This window comes from Anabrus simplex, chromosome 4, assembly GCF_040414725.1.
Source record: "Anabrus simplex isolate iqAnaSimp1 chromosome 4, ASM4041472v1, whole genome shotgun sequence".
NCBI classification, from domain to species: domain Eukaryota; kingdom Metazoa; phylum Arthropoda; class Insecta; order Orthoptera; family Tettigoniidae; genus Anabrus; species Anabrus simplex.
Genome location: NC_090268.1, coordinates 33,026,856 through 33,047,551, shown reverse-complemented (window position 1 = coordinate 33,047,551; position 20,696 = coordinate 33,026,856). Strand labels below are relative to the sequence as shown.

The 20,696-nt window shown below is 38.5% G+C and overlaps 1 protein-coding gene across 1 annotated transcript in view; it reads left to right on the top strand.

Moving 5' to 3' along the window:
* LOC136872370 (PX domain-containing protein kinase-like protein) overlaps positions 1–20,696 on the top strand; it is a 103,850-nt gene that overhangs the window by 52,726 nt on the left and 30,428 nt on the right. Inside the window, exons 8-9 of the mRNA XM_067146180.2 lie at positions 71–151; positions 19,682–19,874. Coding sequence (XP_067002281.2) covers positions 71–151; positions 19,682–19,874 — 274 coding nt within the window. The remainder of the gene's footprint in view (positions 1–70; positions 152–19,681; positions 19,875–20,696) is intronic.

The following is a 20,696-nucleotide window of genomic DNA, read 5'->3' as shown; positions in this document are numbered from 1 at the left end:
ACACTTTGAGTTATTCTGTAAGAAAGGTATACATTTACCTCTAATAGGAATGTGGGAATTTATTTTACAGGTACGGCATCAGAAACGATTGGCAAAAGTACAAGAACTTCTGAGTTCTGATGAGGAAAAGAAAAGAAGAAAACAGAAGCAGGTATGTTTTGCTTCATGGGTTGCTCAAGAAATTATTACTATTCTCACAACACAAGATTAAAAATGCCAGAGTGTTGGCACGTCCTCAGATAATGATAATAAATTAACATAAAATCAGAAATACGTACTATTATCCAAAGAGAAAGAACGTCGCCAATTGTGGAAGCACTGAACTCAAGAGGTCTTGTGAATCAACTTAAATTAAGCTTAATTAATTAAACTTGGCTGAAATAATAATTCGTCAATAAATAAAATACCTTTTCAGATAAATTAAAAGAATTAAGAATATAGAAATTCAGGCGTCAACCTCTTAAAAGAAAACAGAAAAGACCTCAGAATAATTAATAATCGTTAGTTGGAAGTAAATTAAGATTAAATTAAATCCTTACAGTCTGAAAATCTCAAAGGTTTCTGAGAAATTGAACGGTGAAAACATTCTAATGAAGTATCTCGGTTAACAAATTGCCCCACAAATAGTCATAACCCGCAAAATCACACAATTTCAAATATCGAAGCAATAATAATACCGTATTTACTCGTGTATTAGACCCCCTCGCGTATTAGACCCCCCCTGGCTTTTCGAGACGAAGAAAATGAAAAAAATAAATCTCGCCTATAAGACCCCCAACGTAATTCGTCAGAGAACGATGACGATTCCGCTTCGAAGCAGATACAAGTCTTATTGCAGCACTGATGACATTGCACAAATTTGTGAATAGTTTCGTCCGTACGACCTACGCAATGAAAAACGCGTCAAATCCATGCGTTACATCTGTGTTTCGTAGTTAAGAAATGTCCACCTCTTTAGCGTAGGTCTACTGCAGCTCTGATGACGTCGCACAGATAGGTGAATAGGCCTAGCTTCGTGTCCGACCCGCACATTGCGAGCATGCATCAGTCATGCTATATGTCTGTGTTTTGTAGTTAATAATGTCCGCCAGCGTAATAGTTAGCACAAGAAGTTCCTGTTTTCCGGGGTCTGACTTCGATTCCCGGTACTGTACTGCCAGAGATTCACGAATGGCAGGAAGGTTGATATGCGGTAAAAGCAGTACATGTAACTCCCCTCCACTGGGGGTGTGTCTAAAAAGAGCTGTACCACCTCGGGATGAGGAAACGAGTTTACTTTAGTTGAGAAATATTCGCGGTTGTTGCTATTTATACAGCAGGCGAGATCATTAACAAAGTGGTCGTTTAACATCTCGTAACTCGGGCCAATATAGGTAAATATTTGGAGAGAAGTAAGTTTAAAACGTGATAAAAGCTATTCAACTAAAACGATTGTTTTACTCGCCAACGCACCTAACAAATAATAATAATTTTATGTCCCCACGTACTTTAAACGATTTTCGGAGACGCCAAACAAAACATGCCCGGGTATACGTTAATAAAAAAAAGAGACAACGAACGTACAAAATTAAACATTATGAAAATAAAACGCATTACCGCCACACCTGTAGATATCCATAAATACGGCATATTTTCCTGTTATTTTTTTTTTTCATCGAACTTTTGGCACTATCAGGGCGATAATATACGATACCTAACCTAAACAATGTGGTCTGTCTTATCTCATGGACAGCTGTTTACGCAAATGCTGATGTGATAAATGTAGAGAACAAGCATGAAATATACTTAAAAATAAGGGTCTGTGTTTCAACAGCCGCAGTTATCAAAAGAATGTTTCCAGTTACTATGTATTACATTCGGAAGTACAACTCATAACATACGCTAGTTATCAGCTGATGGTTTGGCATGCCTTCTACAGCACGACTTTATTCGGAAGGAGTGGCTTCTGCTGCATATACACCAACTGCGAATATCAGAGACCATCTGGGAATAGATTTACACTGTTTAGACTCTATAGTCGGGAACGAAATTATTTTTGAAAGGTTCAAAAAGACGGGACCTCGTGTGCTCTTGATTGCAGTGCATGGCTCAAATAGAATGAACAATGAAGCATGGCTGACGCGACTGACGAGAGATAGCAGTGAAGATGACGTCACTTAGAATGCCGACACGCCGGTAGCAAGGCAGGGAAGTTGGCGGCGCAAGGCGATAATTCAAATGAAAGCAGTGATCAAGTTTACTGTGTGGTAGGCCTTCTGCTGAACTGACAGAGACAAATGACTGGCCATCAAGTTCTTTTGCATCAGTATTTAATTATATGATAACACGATACCCTTATCCCTTTCTTCTATGGGATCGAGTATGAAGTGAGACGAATCTTCGTAGCGAGTTTTTACGGCCGTATGCCCTTCCTGACGTCAACCTCACCAGAGGAATTAATGAGATTTAACGAATGACGTGATATGAGTAACTAAAACGGACTTTTATATGTACCGTAGGCCTAAAAGTCGTGTTCACCATTTTTTGTCTTTTTATGTTTAGAAATACTGCCTTCCGATGAAAATAGCCAGTATAACTTAAATACATTTAAAGTTTGTTAAATAATAGTATAGAATGTTTACACGTACAATTTATAGCCCTTTATAACCTAGAAGTCATGTGTTCGCTGCACAAAATTTTGACGTTATCGCATATTGGACCCCCCTTCATTATTTTTGGCTGTAAAAGTGGGGAAAAAAGGGGTCTAATACGCGAGTAAATACGGTAATTCAAGAACATGCAATTAAAATCAGATGTAGAATAACTAATCCAATATCACCCAAAGAGACGGTAACTCAGCTCAAATAAATAAGTCAATCACAGCAGTCACATCTGTCTGCACGCAAGATCATTCCCCCCCCCCAAAAAAAAAAACACATGACAGTCAAGCCATTAATAATAATAATAATAATAATAATAATAATAATAATAATAATAATAATAATAATAATAATAATAATAATAATCAACTGACCCTCAAATGTCAGTTTTAACACAGCAAGGCAAAATGTCACGTGTGCATTCTATGACATCGAACAGAAACAGATGACGAGCACCGAAATCAAATGAGAACTTGAAAAACCGAGTAACTCATTAGATAAGCCTTCCCAGAAAACACTTTTCTTTCTTATACTTGGGCAAGATGTCTTGAAAATATTTTAGATAATTAATATAATTATTATGACATTAAGGAAATGAAATTCAAGCGCCATAAGCTTATTCAGAGACTACTTACATGATAGATTAGTTGAGAGCTCTTCAACGTAAATATACCTTTACAGACATGAAAATTAGAAATAATTGAATTAAAAGAAAAATAAGTATCATCCATACATTTAAATTGAAACCCCGAGGACATGAAAATAACGTAGATATGATTAAGACCCGATACTCAATTCTTGAATTTTAAAACCACCTCGAAAAGTTCAAAAACCAACTGTAGACTTTCTTACATATCCTTCCTTTTAAAAGTGTCCATGTCTTTTTGCATGAAACGAAATGTCGTATGGCTTTTAGTGCCGGGATATCCCAGGACGGGTTCGGCTCGCCAGGTGCAGGTCTTTCTATTTGACTCCCGTAGGCGACCTGCGCGTCGTGATGAGGATGAAATGATGATGAAGACAACACATACACCCAGCCCCCGTGCCATTGGAATTAACCAATTAAGGTTAAAATCCCCGACCCGGCCGGGAATCGAACCCGGGACCCTCTGAACCGAAGGCCAGTACGCTGACCGTTCAGCCAACGAGTCGGACTCTTTGCATGATTACAGCACTCTCGTTTTGGTAGGTTAACAGTACAGAAATGGTTAAGATTTACTTACAAGGTCGGACGCTAGCATGTATCAAAATCAATATGTAAAAAAAAAAAAAAAAAAAACAAACCCATAATTCTTCAGGCCTTACGCCCAGATTGGGAAAACATCACCCTGGATCAAGTCCCAGCACCATTCTTCCTTTACAATTTTATCCAAGAAACAGGACCCGTAGCGAAGCGTCTTCTTCCAATTCACCCACAAGTATCCAATAATTCAAACAACTGCTCCTCAGAGTTAATTGTCGGCTCAAACTTCACTTATCGCGATCAGATAGCAGCACCGCTTAACTAGCTCTCGCCTCAAGTTCGAGTTGACCGCTAGATGTGTCACAATTAGCTATTAAGGAAGATCATTCCTTCCAATATTGTTTTCGTAGAGATGCAGACAGATTCACAGCCCATAAATATAGTGCAGAGTACATAGTACCCTAGCAGGTAATAATTGTAATTCCATTACAACTATGAGAACAAAAAAGGCAGCTACTACAACAAGAAATCCCATTAAATTTGTTATTTAGTCACTAGCATTTAATTAACATCCAATACTCATTAACAGAAACTATGAATGAGTAATTCTAATTTCTTTCATTATTATTATTATTATTATTATTATTATTATTATTATTATTATTATTATTATTTTTACATTGTTATGCCCTACTCAGGAGCACGGTTGAACTTGCTTAGCTGATATGTTGGCCTTCTTTTCCTCCCAAAATCTCTTCATCCTTTTGCAGAGCTTCTTCCTTCGTTCTTCTGTCCAAGTTATAGTAGCTCTGGTGTTGGGTTTGTCTTCAAAGTGGTGATTGTCGATTTTGGTTCTGAATTTCCATCTGTCCTGTACAATGTCTTCTGAGATGTTGATTTCCTGGAGATCTGTTTCAATTTCACGAAGCCAGCTGTTCTTGGTTTTAGACGAAAGGGCCAGGTTGAGAATTCTTTTAGTTAGCCTGTTAGTGTTCATTCTAATAATGTGTCCATAAAATTTCAATCGTCTTTTCCAAAAAGTGTGAGAAATGTTTTCAGAATGACAATATATTTCCTGGGATGATTTTTTTCTCCATATTCCATCTATACAAACTGGGCCAAAATTTTTTTGTAAAATTTTCTTTTCTTGTTTCTCAATGTCTTTGGTTAAAGATCCGCCACCAATGATTAAGATTTCTGAGGCATATAACTAGAGTTGGGTCGGAGTCGTTCAAAGAAAGGAGCGCGCTCCTTCGCTCTGCTCTCCAGATGGAGTCAGCTCCGGGGAGTCGTTCGAAGGACCGGATTGCTCCAAGCATCGCATGGCTCGAAGAGCCTAGCCTCTTCCACACCCCCACCCTCATTCACTCGCTCCTTCGACTCCCTCCAAGCATTGTATCTTCCTTCTTCCAAGAAGAATTATATTTTTTCCTGTTAAATATTTTAAAAATAAAGACGACAAACAATCTGTGTTGGTAGGCTGTACCCTTGTTCACCCCCACGCCTTACTACAAACTGTGTTTAGGATGTAATTCATCAAATGGCCAATAGATAGCATTGCAATACGGTTCTTCTCAAAGAATATCTTTCTTGGAAACCCGACAAATTGTGAGAAACACTTGCACAGGAAGAGACAGGGTATCAACATCTGTTAACCAGATGTGTCACTCTCAGTGTACCTGCCCCTGCCATAAAGGCAATATGACCAACTCAACCCGTAAACCATTCATGAATAAATAAATTCTCATAATTCTAATGTTCACTGAGAAAATTCTTCATTTCTCTTATGCAGAATGTGATCACTTCCATAACGCAGCAAATTCCTATGTCTTTCTTTAATTATCTATATATATAAAATAAGAGTTTTGTCTGTACATTGCTCAGAATTTGAAAAGAATGGTATTTCTGTATCGGTCATGTCCACAGTAACAAGAAAATGCATTTTTTACTTTTCTGTAATTTCTGTCTGTGTCTGTCTGTCTGTCTGTCTGTCTGTCTGTCTGTCTGTCTGTCTGTCTGTCTGTCTGTCTGTCTGTCTGTCTGTCTGTCTGTCTGTCTAGGCTGAGTGAAATGGTAGTTTAGGGGAAGGCCTGTAATTTAATTCTCAAATACTTATGTTATTAGTGGTCGTGTCTTAATGAAAATCGGTAGACAAAGATGGAAAATAATTCACTACAATATAGGCTATACACGCTGAGATAAATGGTAGTTTAGGGGCAAGCCTAAAATTTAATTGTCAAATATTTATTTTATTAGTGGTCGTATCTTCACGAAAATTGGTATGCAAAGTCGGGGAATAGGTCGCTATAATCTAGGCTATCAATAATGTTATTCGCACTGAGTGAAATGGTAGCTTAGGGGAAGGCCTGAAATGTAATCTATATATATATAACTAGCAAGATACCTGTGCTTCGCTACGGCATTATACTGAAATTTAGAATTTAATGCTTATTGTTTTATGTATCACTTTGGATCCGCCGAAATTCGCGATCTGACTCGTTTTCTGAGAGAATCCGCCAAAATTCGTGATCTGACTCGTTTTCTAATAGATTATGGCAAGTTTCCTCTCGTTTTTCTATCTTTCTTTCCAGCAATCGATTTCGTACTTCCCGAGCTAAGTCCAGGCATTCCACCCGGTCAGTTGGGTCCCTAAGTCTTTGCCATTTTTTCCTATAAGCATTTTTAATATGGATCAAATCCTTCAGGAGATCCAGCGTGGTGTCGTCTTGGGTGCCTTGGCGATACTGAACCCGCGGCCGGACTGCATTCTTAGTCATTACCCGTCCAGGACCCGTTTCCAGCGCGGTTCGCACATTTGACGAAGGTCATTATTATTATTATTATTATTATTATTATTATTATTATTATTCCTTCGTTATGCCCATTCATAGAGCGCGTTTGAACTTGATAGTTGGTTTGATGGTTTGTGCCTTCTTATCCTCCCAAAATCTCTTCATGAATGCACTGTGTTGCATCTTGCGTTCTGTCGACCACTTCCTACCAGTTGTCTTTTTTGGTTTCTCCCTAAATTTATGATTAGCTACTTTGGTTCTAAAAGCTCCACGATTTTCCATGATGTCGTCTGTAATATTTATTTCTTGGAGGTCCGCCTTAGTTTCTTCTAGCCATTTTATTTTGACCTTCTTTGAGTTGATTACTTTGAATAATCTTTTAGTTAGTCTGTCGCTGTTCATTCTGTAGATATGGCCATAGAAATTAAGGTGCCTTTTCCGTACAGCATCAGTAAACCTGTCGGTGAAGGAGTAGAGGTCCGCTGTTTTCCTCTTAATCCACATTCCATTTTCTTTCGTAGGACCATAAATTTTCCTGAGAATTTTCCGCTCCTGCTTTTCAATTTCTGTAATTTTAGAGTGACCACCTAAGCATATGGTTTCTGAGGCATATAAAGCTTCGGGCAATACAACTGTCTTGTAGTGTCGTAATTTTGCATTACGCGATATGACTCTTTTGTTGTAGTAATTCCACGTCAGTCTGTATGCCTTATGTAGTTTGGTGTTTCTTTCTACATTGGCACTACTGTCTAATCCTGATGGTAGTATAATTTCTCCAAGGTATTTGAAGGAGGGCACCTGTGAAATTGTGCCGTTTTCCATCTCTAGCGGAGTTCTTTTGCTATTTTGACGTAGATTTTCCATGTACTTGGTTTTCTCGTAGGATATCTGGAGGCCTGCCTTTGATGCTATATTGTGTAGTCTCTGTATGGCATACCTTGTTTCATCCTTGGTCTTAGTAATGATTGCGAGATCATCAGCAAATGCTAAACATTTCGCATTGACCTTGCTTCCCAAATTTCCGATGTTCACACCCTTGATATCCTTTTCCCACTCTCTAATAACTTTGTCTAGAACTAAGTTAAACAGAATAGGGGAGATGCTGTCACCTTGACGAACGCCCGTACATATTTCAAAAGGCTCAGAGATTTCTCCAAGGAATTTCACTTTAGAGGTCGTACTTGTGAGGGTCTGCTGGATAAGTGCTCTGGTCTTCTTGTCCACTCTGAGTTCTTCTAGGGTATCAAATACTGTCTGTCTGTCCACAGAGTCGTACGCCTTCTTAAAATCCACAAAGGTGACGATCGTGCTGGCACTTCGGCGAATCCTTAATATCGTCTTCAAGTTCCATATTTGTTCTGCACATGATCGACCTTTCCTGAAACCCGCTTGGTACTCGCCAATCAGATGATCTGTCTGTTTTTCTAACCGGTTCAAGAGAGCTTTGGAAAGGATTTTGTATGCGATTGGCAGTAGAGATATGCCTCTATAGTTGTTTGGATCTGCCTTGTCACCTTTCTTGTGCAATGGGTGTATTAATGCACACTTCCAATCCTGTGGAATCATTTCCGTTTCCCATATTTCTACTAGGATTGCATGAATTTTGCTTACAAGATCATCTCCAAGTTTACACATCTCCGCAGTGATGCCGTCCTCTCCAGGAGCTTTATTATTTTTAAGCGATCGTATAATCTCTGCTGTTTCCTGTATTGTCGGTGGCTGTGAATCGGGGTTGGGCATGGGCTTTTCAAAGTTCAGTCTTTCCTTTGGAGGATCACAATTGAGGAGGTCTCGGAAGTAGTCAGCTAGAATAGTGCAGTTCTCTTTGGTGTTCGTTTCTAATGTTCCATTTGCTCGACGGAAACATAAAGATGGTGGTTGATAGCTAGATAAATTCTCACGGAAGGTCTTGTAGAAATTCCTGGAGTTGTTTCTAAGGAAATCTTGTTCGATTTCCATGAGTCTATTTTTGTCATAGGCTCGTTTCTCCCTGTGGATTATTTTTGAGGAGATTTTCTGAACTTTTAGGAAGGTCTCCCATCTCTTAGTTGTTTGATGTCCATTCCACTGATTCCATGCTTTCATCCGTTCACCAATGGCTTTATCACAGGTCGTGTTCCACCACCTATGTTTGCGTTTCCTTGGAGGCTGCCCTAATTTCATGGCTGATGTCTGAAGTGTTTTACGAAGGCCTGGCCAGTCCTTGGGGTCCTGCTCTCGTATGTCTTGTAGAAAGGTCGTGGCGTTCTGTCGAAGACATTCTGGATCAACTCTTAGAGATCTTTTGTGTTTAGGTCTGCATCTGTTGGGTTGGAATCTCACTTTGATTTGTGTTAGGTAGTGGTCCGAGTCGACAAATCCCTTCCGTACTCTAACATTTTGGATCTCACACATATTCTTTCTGGAGATTGCGACGTGATCGATCTGGAATTCGCCCAATAACGGGTTTGGTGATTTCCACGTTTTCTTCTTATGTGGGGGTCTCGCAAAATGCGTAGACATTAGTTTTAAGACAAATGTTTTACAGAAGTCTATAAGACGTTCTCCATTCTTGTTCGTTCTCCAATGTGCCGAGTGATGACCAACAATCCATTTGTGTTTCCTCTCTCTGCCAACCTGTGCATTAAAATCACCTACTAAGATTTTCACGTGGTGCTTTGGAATCTTGCTAGTGGTTTCTTCTAAGAGTTCCCAGAAGGCTTCCACTTTCTCTGGGTTTTTCTTATTGTCAGTGTTTGTGGGAGCGTGGGCATTGACCAAGGAGTAAGCTTTATTGCCAGATTTCACAGTATTATTATTATTATTATTATTATTATTATTATTATTATTATTATTATTATAGATGTTCTGGACCCCACAGCGAGATGCAAGACCGCTACATGGCGGTAAATTACATCCTCTGCCATTGTCATTGTTGAGAATGTGACCAGCACCATTGTCGGGCGTAGGCAACTGTGCGGGATTTCTGGCCATACGAATGACATACTTCTGTGCATTATTGACCTTATTGTGGAGGTGAAAAATTGGACGGTCAGTCTCATTTCTGTCGTTTATTTCAAATGTGTTTAAATTTTTATTTATATGCCAGGAGAATCTACTGTAATCTAAGAACGTTCTCCGAAGTAAAAGATGGCTCTTGAAAACGAACCCAGGAAAGATTAAAAATGATCGGTTTATGATCAGAATAAGTACATCGAAAATCTACAGCCTGTTTCCAGTCATTCGACAGGGTCAGGAATGGAATGAATAAAGCCCCCATCTAGCGGCGACAATAGGAATTGTGCCGGCAGCCGAAACCGTTCGCACTCCTCTGGGGCCTGAGCAACGGAGGCTCCTTATAAATACATTATGAACAGTAAAATCAATTGGTCTCACCTCCTTTTACACCCCACCGCCATTAAGTTTATTTACCCCCCCCCCAATAAAAGAAGGCGTGTTTCTTTATGTTAAAGGAGATTTTAAACACTAATGTTCATGTCTATTACCTTCAGTTTTGAGATTAAATAATTCACTTTTTTCACTTTCACACTCCTCCCCCCCCCCCCCAAGTGAATTTTCCGGCTAAAAATACTTGTTTCTTTAATAATAAAGGATCTTCTAAATACCAATTATCACGACTGTAACTCTGTAACTTCTTCAGTTTTTGATTTATGTGTCCTCATTAATGGAATTCAACTCCTTTTCACTCCCACCCCCCAAGATGATTTGCCCCCACCCCCCCAAAACGCGTTTTTCATTGTTTTTAAAGGAGATCCAAATACCAATTTTCATGTCTGTAGGCCCTAACAACTTTAGTTTTTAATAGATGTAAATATTCTCATACAATTAAGTCAATTCATTTTTAAATTCTTTCACCTCCCCCCCCCTCCCCCCTTTTAATTGGATTTTCTGAGAATACGTGTTTCTTTACTTTAAAAGCAGATCCCAAATATCAAATTTCACGTCTGTAACATTTTCATTTTTGAGATAACAGTAGCCTAATTAAAAGAATTCAACACCTTTTTCAGTCACCTCACCCCCCCCCCCCCAAATCCACCCAATTGGTATTTCCAAAAACTAAAAATACACGTTTCTATTTTTAATAGAGATAAAAAATACCATTTTTCACTTCTGTAACATGTTCAGTTTTTTGAGATATACTGTATAAATTCTCATTTTAAAATTTCACCCCCTTTTTAGTTCCCCTTAAGAGGAGTTTCCAAAAACAAATCACCTATGTTTCTTTACATTTACAGGAGATTCCAAATACCACTTTTTACGTCTGATCATTCTACGTTTCTCAGATATTCTGTAGATATAGTCTTTCAAAAAATTCACCCCAATATGTCACTCCTGTTTAACCGCCATTAATTGGAATTTCCAAAAACAAAAAAATTACGTGTTTCTTTATTATTAAAGGAGATCCCACATACAAATTTTCAGTTCTGTAATATCAATTTCTGAGATATATGTATCCTCATTAAAGGCATTCAACCCATTGTTCACCCTTATACACCCCTCCTATTCGGATTTACAGAAAACAAAAAATACATGTTCCTTTATTTTTAAAGGAGATTCTAAATATAAATTTTTACATGTGCAAACTTTTAAAGTTTTGATATATAGATACACTCATTTTAAAAATTCACCCCCCTTTTCCCCTCCCATTAATTGGATTTTCCAAAAACAAAAAAAATAAGTGTTTCTTTATTTTTAAAAGAGATCAAAAGTACCAATTTTCAGGTCTGTAATATCTACAGTTTCTGAGATATAAGTACCGGTATCCTGATTAAAGGCAATCAACCCCTTTTTCACCCTTTTTCACCCTTTTTCACCCGTCCTATTGGGATTTTCTGAAAACAAAAAAATACGTGTTTCTTTATTTTAATGATGATTCTAAATACCAATTTCTACATCTGTAAACTTTCAAAGTTTTGAGGTATAGATACTCTCATTTTAATAATTCACCCCCCTTTTCACCCCCCGATTAATTGGATTTTCCAAAAACAAAAAAGTACGGGTTTCTTTAATTTTAAAGGAGATCCAAAACACAAATTTTCAGGTCTGTAATATCTTCAGTTTCTGAGATATAAGTATCCTCATTAAATGCATTCAAACGATTTTTTACCCCTTTCCACTCCTCCTATTGGGATTTTCCGAAAACAAAAAATACGTGTTTCTTTATTTTTAATGAAGATTCTAAATACCAATTTTTACATCTGTAAACTTTCAAAGTTTTGAGATATAGATACACTCATTTTAAAAATTCACCCCCCTTTTCACCCTCCCATTAATTGGATTTTCCAATAACAAAAAATAATACGTGTTTCTTTATTTTTAAAAGAGATCAAAAGTGCCAATTTTCAGGTCTGTAATATCTTCAGTTTCTGAGATATAAGTACCGGTATCCTGATTAAAGGCATTCAACTCCTTTTTTACCCTTTTTCACCCGTCCTATTGGGATTTTCTGAAAACAAAAAAATACGTGTTCCCTTATTTTCAAAGAAGATTCTAAATACCAATTTTTACATTTGTAAACTTTTAAAGTTTTGAGATATAGATACACTCATTTTAAAATTTCACCCCCCTTTTCACCCCCTTAGCAACGGAATATCCAAAAATCCTCTCTTAGCGAGCACCTACATCTTAATATGAATGTATCCCCAAAATTTCATTTCATTATGTCCAGTAGTTTTGGCTCGGCGATGATGAATCAGTCAGTCAGTCAGTCAGTCAGTCAGTCAGTCAGTCAGTCAGTCAGTCAGTCAGTCAGTCAGGACAAGTTATTTTATATATATAGATAAGAGTTTTGTCTGTACATTGCTCAGAATTTGAAAAGAATGGTATTTCTGTATCGGTCATGTCTACAGTAACAAGAAAATGCATTGTTTACTTTTCCGTAATGTCTGTCTGTCTGTCTGTCTGTCTGTACGTACACGCATCACGAGAAAACGGCTGAAGAGAATTTTATGAAAATCGGAATGTAAAGTCGGGTGATGAACCACTGCAATCAATAAATACTACATAACTAACCTAACTTTAGTTATGTCTTAAGTTAGTAGTGGTTATGTAAGAAGTTATTAAGTTTCCGATCACTTATGTCTTATACATTGTTAGCGTACCGCATATAATCGGAGATATTCATGAATTTGGATTTTTGTTACTAAGTCCATATCGGGGCCGAGTCACGAGAAAATGGGTAAACAGAATTTAGTGAAAATCGGTATGTAAAGTCTGAGAATAAGGAACTACAGTCTACGATATAAATAATTTTGTAAGACACCCTAATATCACAGAGTCGAAAGAAAACTAATGTGAAGGCCTGCAATATAGAAAGCTCATAAACTTTATCAACAATAACACTACATTGACCATTGTTTGTTGTGATGTGCTTTTTGTCTTCTCTTTCCTCTCATCCCTGATAGAGAGGATTACTGCAGCGTACCGAGGTTTTCTTTAATTTGCTTGACGTCGCACCGACACAGGTAGGACTTATGGCGACGATGGGATAGGAAATGAATAGTGGTGTGAAGGAAGCGGCCTTGGCTTTAAGGTACAGCCTGGTGTGACTGGTGTGAAAATGGGAAACCACGGAATACCATTTTTTTTAAATATTATTATTTTTTTTTTTGCTTAACGTCGCACTGACACAGATATGTCTTATGCGACAATGGGATAGGAAAGGTCTAGGAAGTGGAAGGAAGCGGCCGTGGCTTTAATTAAGGTACAGTCCCGGCATTTGCCTGGTGTGAAAATGGGAAACCACGGAGAACCGTTGTCAGGGCTGCCGACAGTGGGACTCGAACCCACCATCTCCCGAATACCATCTTCACGGTTGCCGGCAGTGGGGTTCGAATCCACTATCTCCCGGATGCAATCTCACAGCTGCGCGCCCCTAACCACACGGCCAACTCGCTTGGTCGTACCGACTGTAACAGTCTGCCTGTATATTGGTGGGAAGTAGCTGGGGTGTAAGATAACTTTCTTTAGCATGCCATTCCTCTGGTTCATACATTTTCGGATATATCTGGTACGTAACGCACTGGTTCATCATAGTATTCGAGCTATACAATCTCTACTCTAAGCCACTGATTGGAATGTGTAGTGTGCATATTTAACGGAATAATGACAGAGGAGTGTTCACAGCGGTCTACGACTTGGTTATTCCAGCTCTGGAATTTTGGACTCTTAGATTGGCACCGTAGTACTGTTCATTGAAAGTGAGAAAGTGTGCGGTTGTTCATTTGATAGAGTATTTTATATCATAACATTGCTTTCAATCGCTACATTCCTACTGAAGTTTTTGTAATGACCTATGTTGAATTCAGTTAGGAAAACCACCAACTCGGTCTTTCTGAGAATCCCGTAGCGAAGCACGGGTACATCAGCTAGTTTTATACTGAAATGAATGCGTCATAATTTCGAGTAGACAACATTATCTGCTTTTTCCGTTTTATTCATTGGCACTAATGATCCATTGTGAACTGGAGTTTGTCAAATATAGGTCTATGGTCAGTTTTGTCTACAGTGCTCAGTGGGAATCATGGCTTTAAGGCAAAAGGAAAAAAGTGACATTTGGAACTTTTTTAAAGATTTAGGTGATGGGAAAGCAAAGTGCAATTTTTGCTCAAAACAGATTTCATATAAAAGTGGCGGTACGTTCAATCTCTCGCGCCCTGTTCAAAATTTACATCCTACTATGTCGTTATCTACAGAATGGCTTACGGCCGCTCTTCCCTCTTCAGAAGAAATTTCGGATGATCGTAGGTCAGGAGTGGCTTCTATTGCAACTTCTAATGAAGATGATTGTGCAGTCACACCAGCATCAACTGAGCAAAGCGGAACGCCACGGAATTCAGGTCAGACGTCCATTGGTTCCTACATGCACCGACCTCTTTCCAACAAAAGGAATAGAGAAATTGATTTTTTTAGTTTTGGAGACAATTGTGGAAAATTACTTGCCATTCCGCATCGTTGAAAGTAAAAAAATTAGGACACTGATTCATAAACTTAATAACGCTTATAACTTGCCTATAAGAAAAACTCTATCACAAGTAATTCTTCCACAATTGTATAATATGACGAAATAATTTGTCAAAGAACAATTGGAGTCCGCAGTCTATGTGACATTAACTACTGGTGGTTGGACTTCTATGAACAACGATTCCTACTTTTCCGTGACGGGTTATTTCATCAAGGGAGTCGAGTTGGTATCCGTTCTACTGGAATGTTTCAAGTACGACGAGAAGCACACGGCTCAAAACTTGGCTGAAGAACTCATAAGAGTTGCTCGAGAGTGGAAGGTGGAGACTAAAATCGTGTGTATTGTTAGCGATATTGCTGCAAATATTGTGGCTGCATTACATCAGACAGCCTGGAGGAATATCCCATGTTTTACCCATAATTTAAATTTAGTTGTGAAGTGCGGAATCCACTGTGTTAAAGAAATCATTGCAAAAGTGAAAAAAATTGTGGACTTTTTCAAATGCAGCTCACAAGCTGAAGGCAAACTGCGAAAAATGCAGGAGCAGATGGGTGAACCAGTCTTGAGTATTAAACAAGCTGTGGTAACGAGGTGGAATTCCACCTTTGTTATGCTCGAGAGGATTATTGAGGTCCAACGAGCTCTAATTTCAACAAACTACCCTGATCTGCCGCAGCTAACTAGCGATGACATCGAGAAGATTAAGCAAGTTTGTGAAGTGCTCAGAGCTTTCAAACTGGTCACTGAAGAGATGAGCAGTGAGAAACAAGTGACAGCCTCTAAAGTGATTCTGTTGAGCCAGTCACTTAAACAATGGTGTACCCAGTTTGTAAATAACTCTGCAATGTGCAGGGAAGTGCAGGAGATGGCTCAGAAGATACTGGAAGCTCTCACAGTAAGGTTTAGAAATATCGAAGAGAATGCCATATTTTCAGAGGCAACAGCAGTAGATGCGCTTTAAATTACATGGTTTCGCGGATAAGAGTTGTTATAACTCCTGCAAACAAGGACTTATCTGCTTCTGTGAAATTCACCAACTTCCCGTCAGCTCAGATGATATTTCTCCTATTGCCCTCTCTGATAAGGAGTCCATTGTGTGAAGTTAAAGCTAAAGTTTCGAGTTTTGTCCGGAGTCCACTCCCAAAATCAGCTGCGATAATTCAAGTGGATAAATTATTTCAAGAGCCATTGTTGCCTCTGAAAGGAAATCCACTTGTTTGGTGGTCAGAAAGACAACTTGTGTACCCTTCTTTCCACAAACTGGCATTGGAGCGTTTGTGTGTAGTCGCTACTTCAACGCCTTTTGAAAGAATTTTTTCAAAGGCAGGGCAGACTATAACTGAGAGAAGGAGCCGACTCACAGGAAAGCGAGTGTCCCAGATTGTATTTTTAAATTCTAATTTAAGTGAGTGGTGTATTTCGGGTGATGTGCTTTGTGTAAATAGTTTGTACATAAACGTTAGCTTCTAGTTTTATATGCCTAAGAATATTATTATAGGAATGCAGCCAGATTAGTTTACCGTATTAAACACTATTTCATTCCATTTTAAGTGATAATTTACGGGCACGAAACAAATGTTGAATAGCCAATTTGGGCAGGCGCTGTGTGTTGTCAAAGGGCATAGTTTCAAACGTGGCGGTAAAGACAGACTAGTTACGTGTACGTGTCTAAGGAGCGAAGTTGGAGAGGGAAGAGAGGCATGGCGAGGAGTGGAGCGAGCTTGGGGGATGAGATGAAAGTCAAGGTAAGTTCTCTTCACTCTCTCTCTCTCGCTCTCTTGACGCTCTCAGTATGAGCGAGTGTTATGTTTGAACGGTCCGCCCTCTTGAAAGGAGCGAGCGGGGAGCCACTCCACAAAAAGAGTCGTTCATCAGTAACGACTCGCTCCTGAACGACCCAACACTACATATAATGCTTCAGGTTTGATAACTGTATTACAGTGTCTAAGTTTTGCATTCCGAGATATTGATTTTTTTATTATACCTGTTCCAAGTGATCCTGTATGCTTTCTGTAATTTGGAAATTCTTTCTTTATTTGCTTCGCGGTTTAAACCAGAGGGCTGAATAATTTCTCCCAAATATTTAAATTGGTTCACTTGAACAATTTTGCCGAATTTAGTTATCATAGGTTGTCCATCAAAGTATCATGAGGCTCCTTCCATGTACTGAGTTTTCTCATACGAAATTTGAAGTCCCGTTTTGATAGCAATTTCATGTAGTTTTTCAATAGAATGAATTGCTTCATCCCTATTATTGGAAAGGATTGCTTTGTCATCAGCAAAAGCCAGACATTGCACGTGAATTCTGTCTTTGCGTAGTCTTCCAAGGGTTATTCCTTTAGTTTCCTTTTCCCAGGTCCTGATTACTTTCTCAAGTACCAAGTTAAACAGTAACGGTGATAAGCCATCGCCTTGACGGACCGCGGTGTTAACAGGAAAAGGCTCTGATATTTCGCCTAGGAATTTAACTTTTGAAGTAGTGCCAGTTAATGTTTGTTTGTTTGATTAATTCTCTTGTTTTCTTATCCACTTGAAATTCTTCTAGAGTTCTGAAAAGTGTTTGACGGTCTATAGAGTCGTATGCTTTTGTGAAATCTACAAAAGTAATGACTGTTTGTCTGGTTTTGTGCATTTGGAGGATAATTTTGAGATTAAGGATTTGTTCTGTACAAGATCTTCCTTTTCAGAAACCTGCCTGGTATTCACCAATTAGATGGTCTGTTTGTTTCTCAAGTATAGCGAGCAGGGCTTTGGAAAATTTTTTGTAAGCAACTGGTATCAAGCTAATTCCTCCATAATTATTGATGTTCGTTTTATCCCCTTTCTTGTGTAATGGATGGATTAGTGCACATTTCCAATCTTCTGGGATTTCTTCAGTGATCCAGATGTTCTCAAGAATCAAGTGGATTTTCCAGGCTACGCTGTCACCTCCTATCTTCAGCATTTCGGCAATTATACTATCTTCCCCAGGGGCTTTGTTATTTTTGAGTCCATGGATTATTTCTTTGACTTCTTCCAGTGTTGGGGGTTCTGAATCTTGATTAGATGAGGGTTTTTCAAAGGTGAGTTTTTCTTTAGGGGATTCACAGTTTAAAAGATCCCAGAAATAAACTGCTAGAAGTGCAGTTCTCTTGTTTATTCATTTCCAATGTTCCATCTGGGCGTTTGAAGCAAAGACCAGGTGCCTGATAATTTGATAATTCTTCTCTGAAAGTTTTGTAGAAGTTTCATGTATTGTTTTTTTTTTTTGTAAAATCTTGTTCAGTTTCTGCCAATCTGTAGTGTTCGTATTTGCATTTTTCAGACCTGATAATTTTTTTTGTTTGTTTCTGTATTTTGGTGAATTCCTGCCAGGTTTGTACAGTTTTATGAGAATTCCAATTCTGACAGAATATAGTTCTAAAGTTTATGGCCTTGTCGCAGGTTTCATTCCACCACTTATGTTTGCGTTTCCTGGGTGGTGTGCCAACATTTCGAGAAGCCTTCAACAGTATGTCTTTGAGTTCTAACCAGTTCGAAGGATTGTGACTAGGAATACTTTCAAGGAAAGTACTAGTGTTCTGTTTAAGAAATTCCATCGACACGCAGGTTTTTTGTTATTCTGGGTTTGGACCTCTTTGGTTGAAATTTGACCTTGATTAAGGATAGATGGTGGTCAGAGTCAATGATCCCTTTTTTAACTTTAACATTCATAATTTCTTTTTGATTTTTCTTGGAAATAGCCACATGATGTAGTTGAAATTCTCCCAAGTGAAAATTTGGGGATCTCCAGGTCATTTTCTTGTGTGGAAGTGCCCGGAAATGTGTTGACATTAATTTGAGATCAAAATTTTTGCAAAAATCAATTAATCTTTCTCCATTTTTATTAGTTCTATTGTGTGCTGGGTATAGTCCTACAATGGTCCTGAATTTCTTTTCTCTACCAATTTGGGCATTGAAATCTCCTAATAGAATTTTTATGTGATGATTTGGAATTGTGGCTGTAGTTTCTTCTAGCAGTTCCCAGAAGTCATCCACCATTTGTGGATCTTTTTGATTGTAGTTATTGGTGAGTGCATGCGCATTAAGTAATGTATAAGCTTTGTTTCCTGATTTAATGCATAGTGTTGAAATTCTTTCAGAAGGCGAAGAAAAGTTAAGTACTGAGTTTACAATGTTTCTTCTTACAGCGAATCCTGTGCCGAATTTTAATGGTCTGTTATGAAGGGAGATTGCTGGCTTGCCTTTGTAAATTCTATAATTTCCTAAGTCAAAATGTTTTTCATCCGTGTATCTGGTTTCCTGAAGTGCTAAAATTTGGATGTTTAAGTTATCTAACATGTCTGTTAATTGTTTCAACTTCCCAGTTTTCCGAAGTGTGTTGATGTTTAGACTACCAAAGAAAGTTTTGCATTTTGGGCGAAGAGATTTGAGAAGCTCCGATACATTCCTGCATGATGTTCTCGGTCCCCCAGAATCCGATGACCGAGAAAAACTAGTATGTCTACTAGGGCCTGGGGTAATTACATTGTAGATTGATTCCATCATGTTATCAAATTAAAAGTATTGGGGACATTGATCTATGTCGGTGTCATGGTTACAACTGAAGTAGTGAGCTTCAGAGGTTGTTGAAGATGTTGGCGAGCTGTGCCTGTTTTTGGTCCGCGAGAGGTATTTTATTTCCCTCAAACCCTCCGGACAAGTCCGGCGAGCCTCCCGATCCGCCACCTGGGACGCGCCCAATAGGGGAACAGGCTGAAACCCCCACATTATTATTATTATTATTATTATTATTATTATTATTATTATTATTATTATTATTATTATTATTATTATTATTATTAATTATTTTCCTTAAATTGGGATAGTAGGTGGAGAAAGGGCAAGCCCCACATACACGGAAGTGCCTCCATCCTTACATGTATGTGTACATAAACTCTACTGAATATTTACATATACATATGTAGACATATTTACATTCCAAACACTGTACTCTTAGAATAATAATTATCTTATTACCCAGCCATTTATACTCTCACTCATATCCCATTGCCAAAATTGGCTGGGGTGTCTCTAGTAACACCAACAATACCGGGATAAGCTGAAGAAACATTTTATTTTTCAGAAACAGGAGCAGCAACAGAAACATCAACAACAACAGCAGCAGCAGCAGCAACACCATCACCACCATCAGCAGCAGCAGCAGCAGCAACAACAACAACAACAATTTTTAACCAATGGAAAGTCACCTGAACGCTCTGAAAGCCCGAACAGCACTAGTACAGCTACTTCTGCTGGTACCCTAACACCTCCCTCAGGTACAGATTAAAACATCCATTCTTTTGTTGCAGTCATTTCTGTATGGAATAAATGAATAAGGTTCAGAGCTAGGGTATATGAATACGTTGGGTTTCATTTTCTCTTATACTTTTAGAGTTGAAAACTTGTCTAGAACATTCTTATTGTTTCTTTACATAAAAGTGTTGATCAATAATATGTTATGGAGGGTTAATGCAATGATGTATGAAATAGGAAGAACGACAATGTATCATGTAACTTCGACTGATCTTCAGTTTTCTGACTACTGCAAATATAACAAGGAACTGCCAGAAATGCTTACAAAACAGGATACATACAGGGTGTCCCAGGAGGAAGCAGCCATACGTTAAGAGATGGTAGTATTGGTCATTCTAAAGCAAAAACATTATATGAACATATGCTTTCTTTTCAATACTTTCCGAGATACAGACCGTATTATGTAATTGTCAATTTGCCTTTGCAACTTATGTGTAATTGTTGCATAATTGTCCATTTCCCTTTACAACTTATTCTCAAAAATACGCCCACTAAGTTGAATGCATTTTGCAGCTCTTGCAGACATATGCTGTGTTGCTAATCAGAGCTGTTGTCTCTCTTCTTTAATGAGCGCTCAAGTGTTTAAAATGCGAGCAAGCAAGTCCTCCCTTGTTTGCACTTTTCCCTGAAGACTTCGTTATTTAACCAAACCCAGAAACAATAATTCAGCAGCGTGACCTCCGTGGCCATGCAACGCCACATCCGACACAACGTCCAGGATAAATCAGATTGAAATACCAGGTGTATGCATACGTCTTTCCCGGTTTCACTAAGAGATGGGCTTC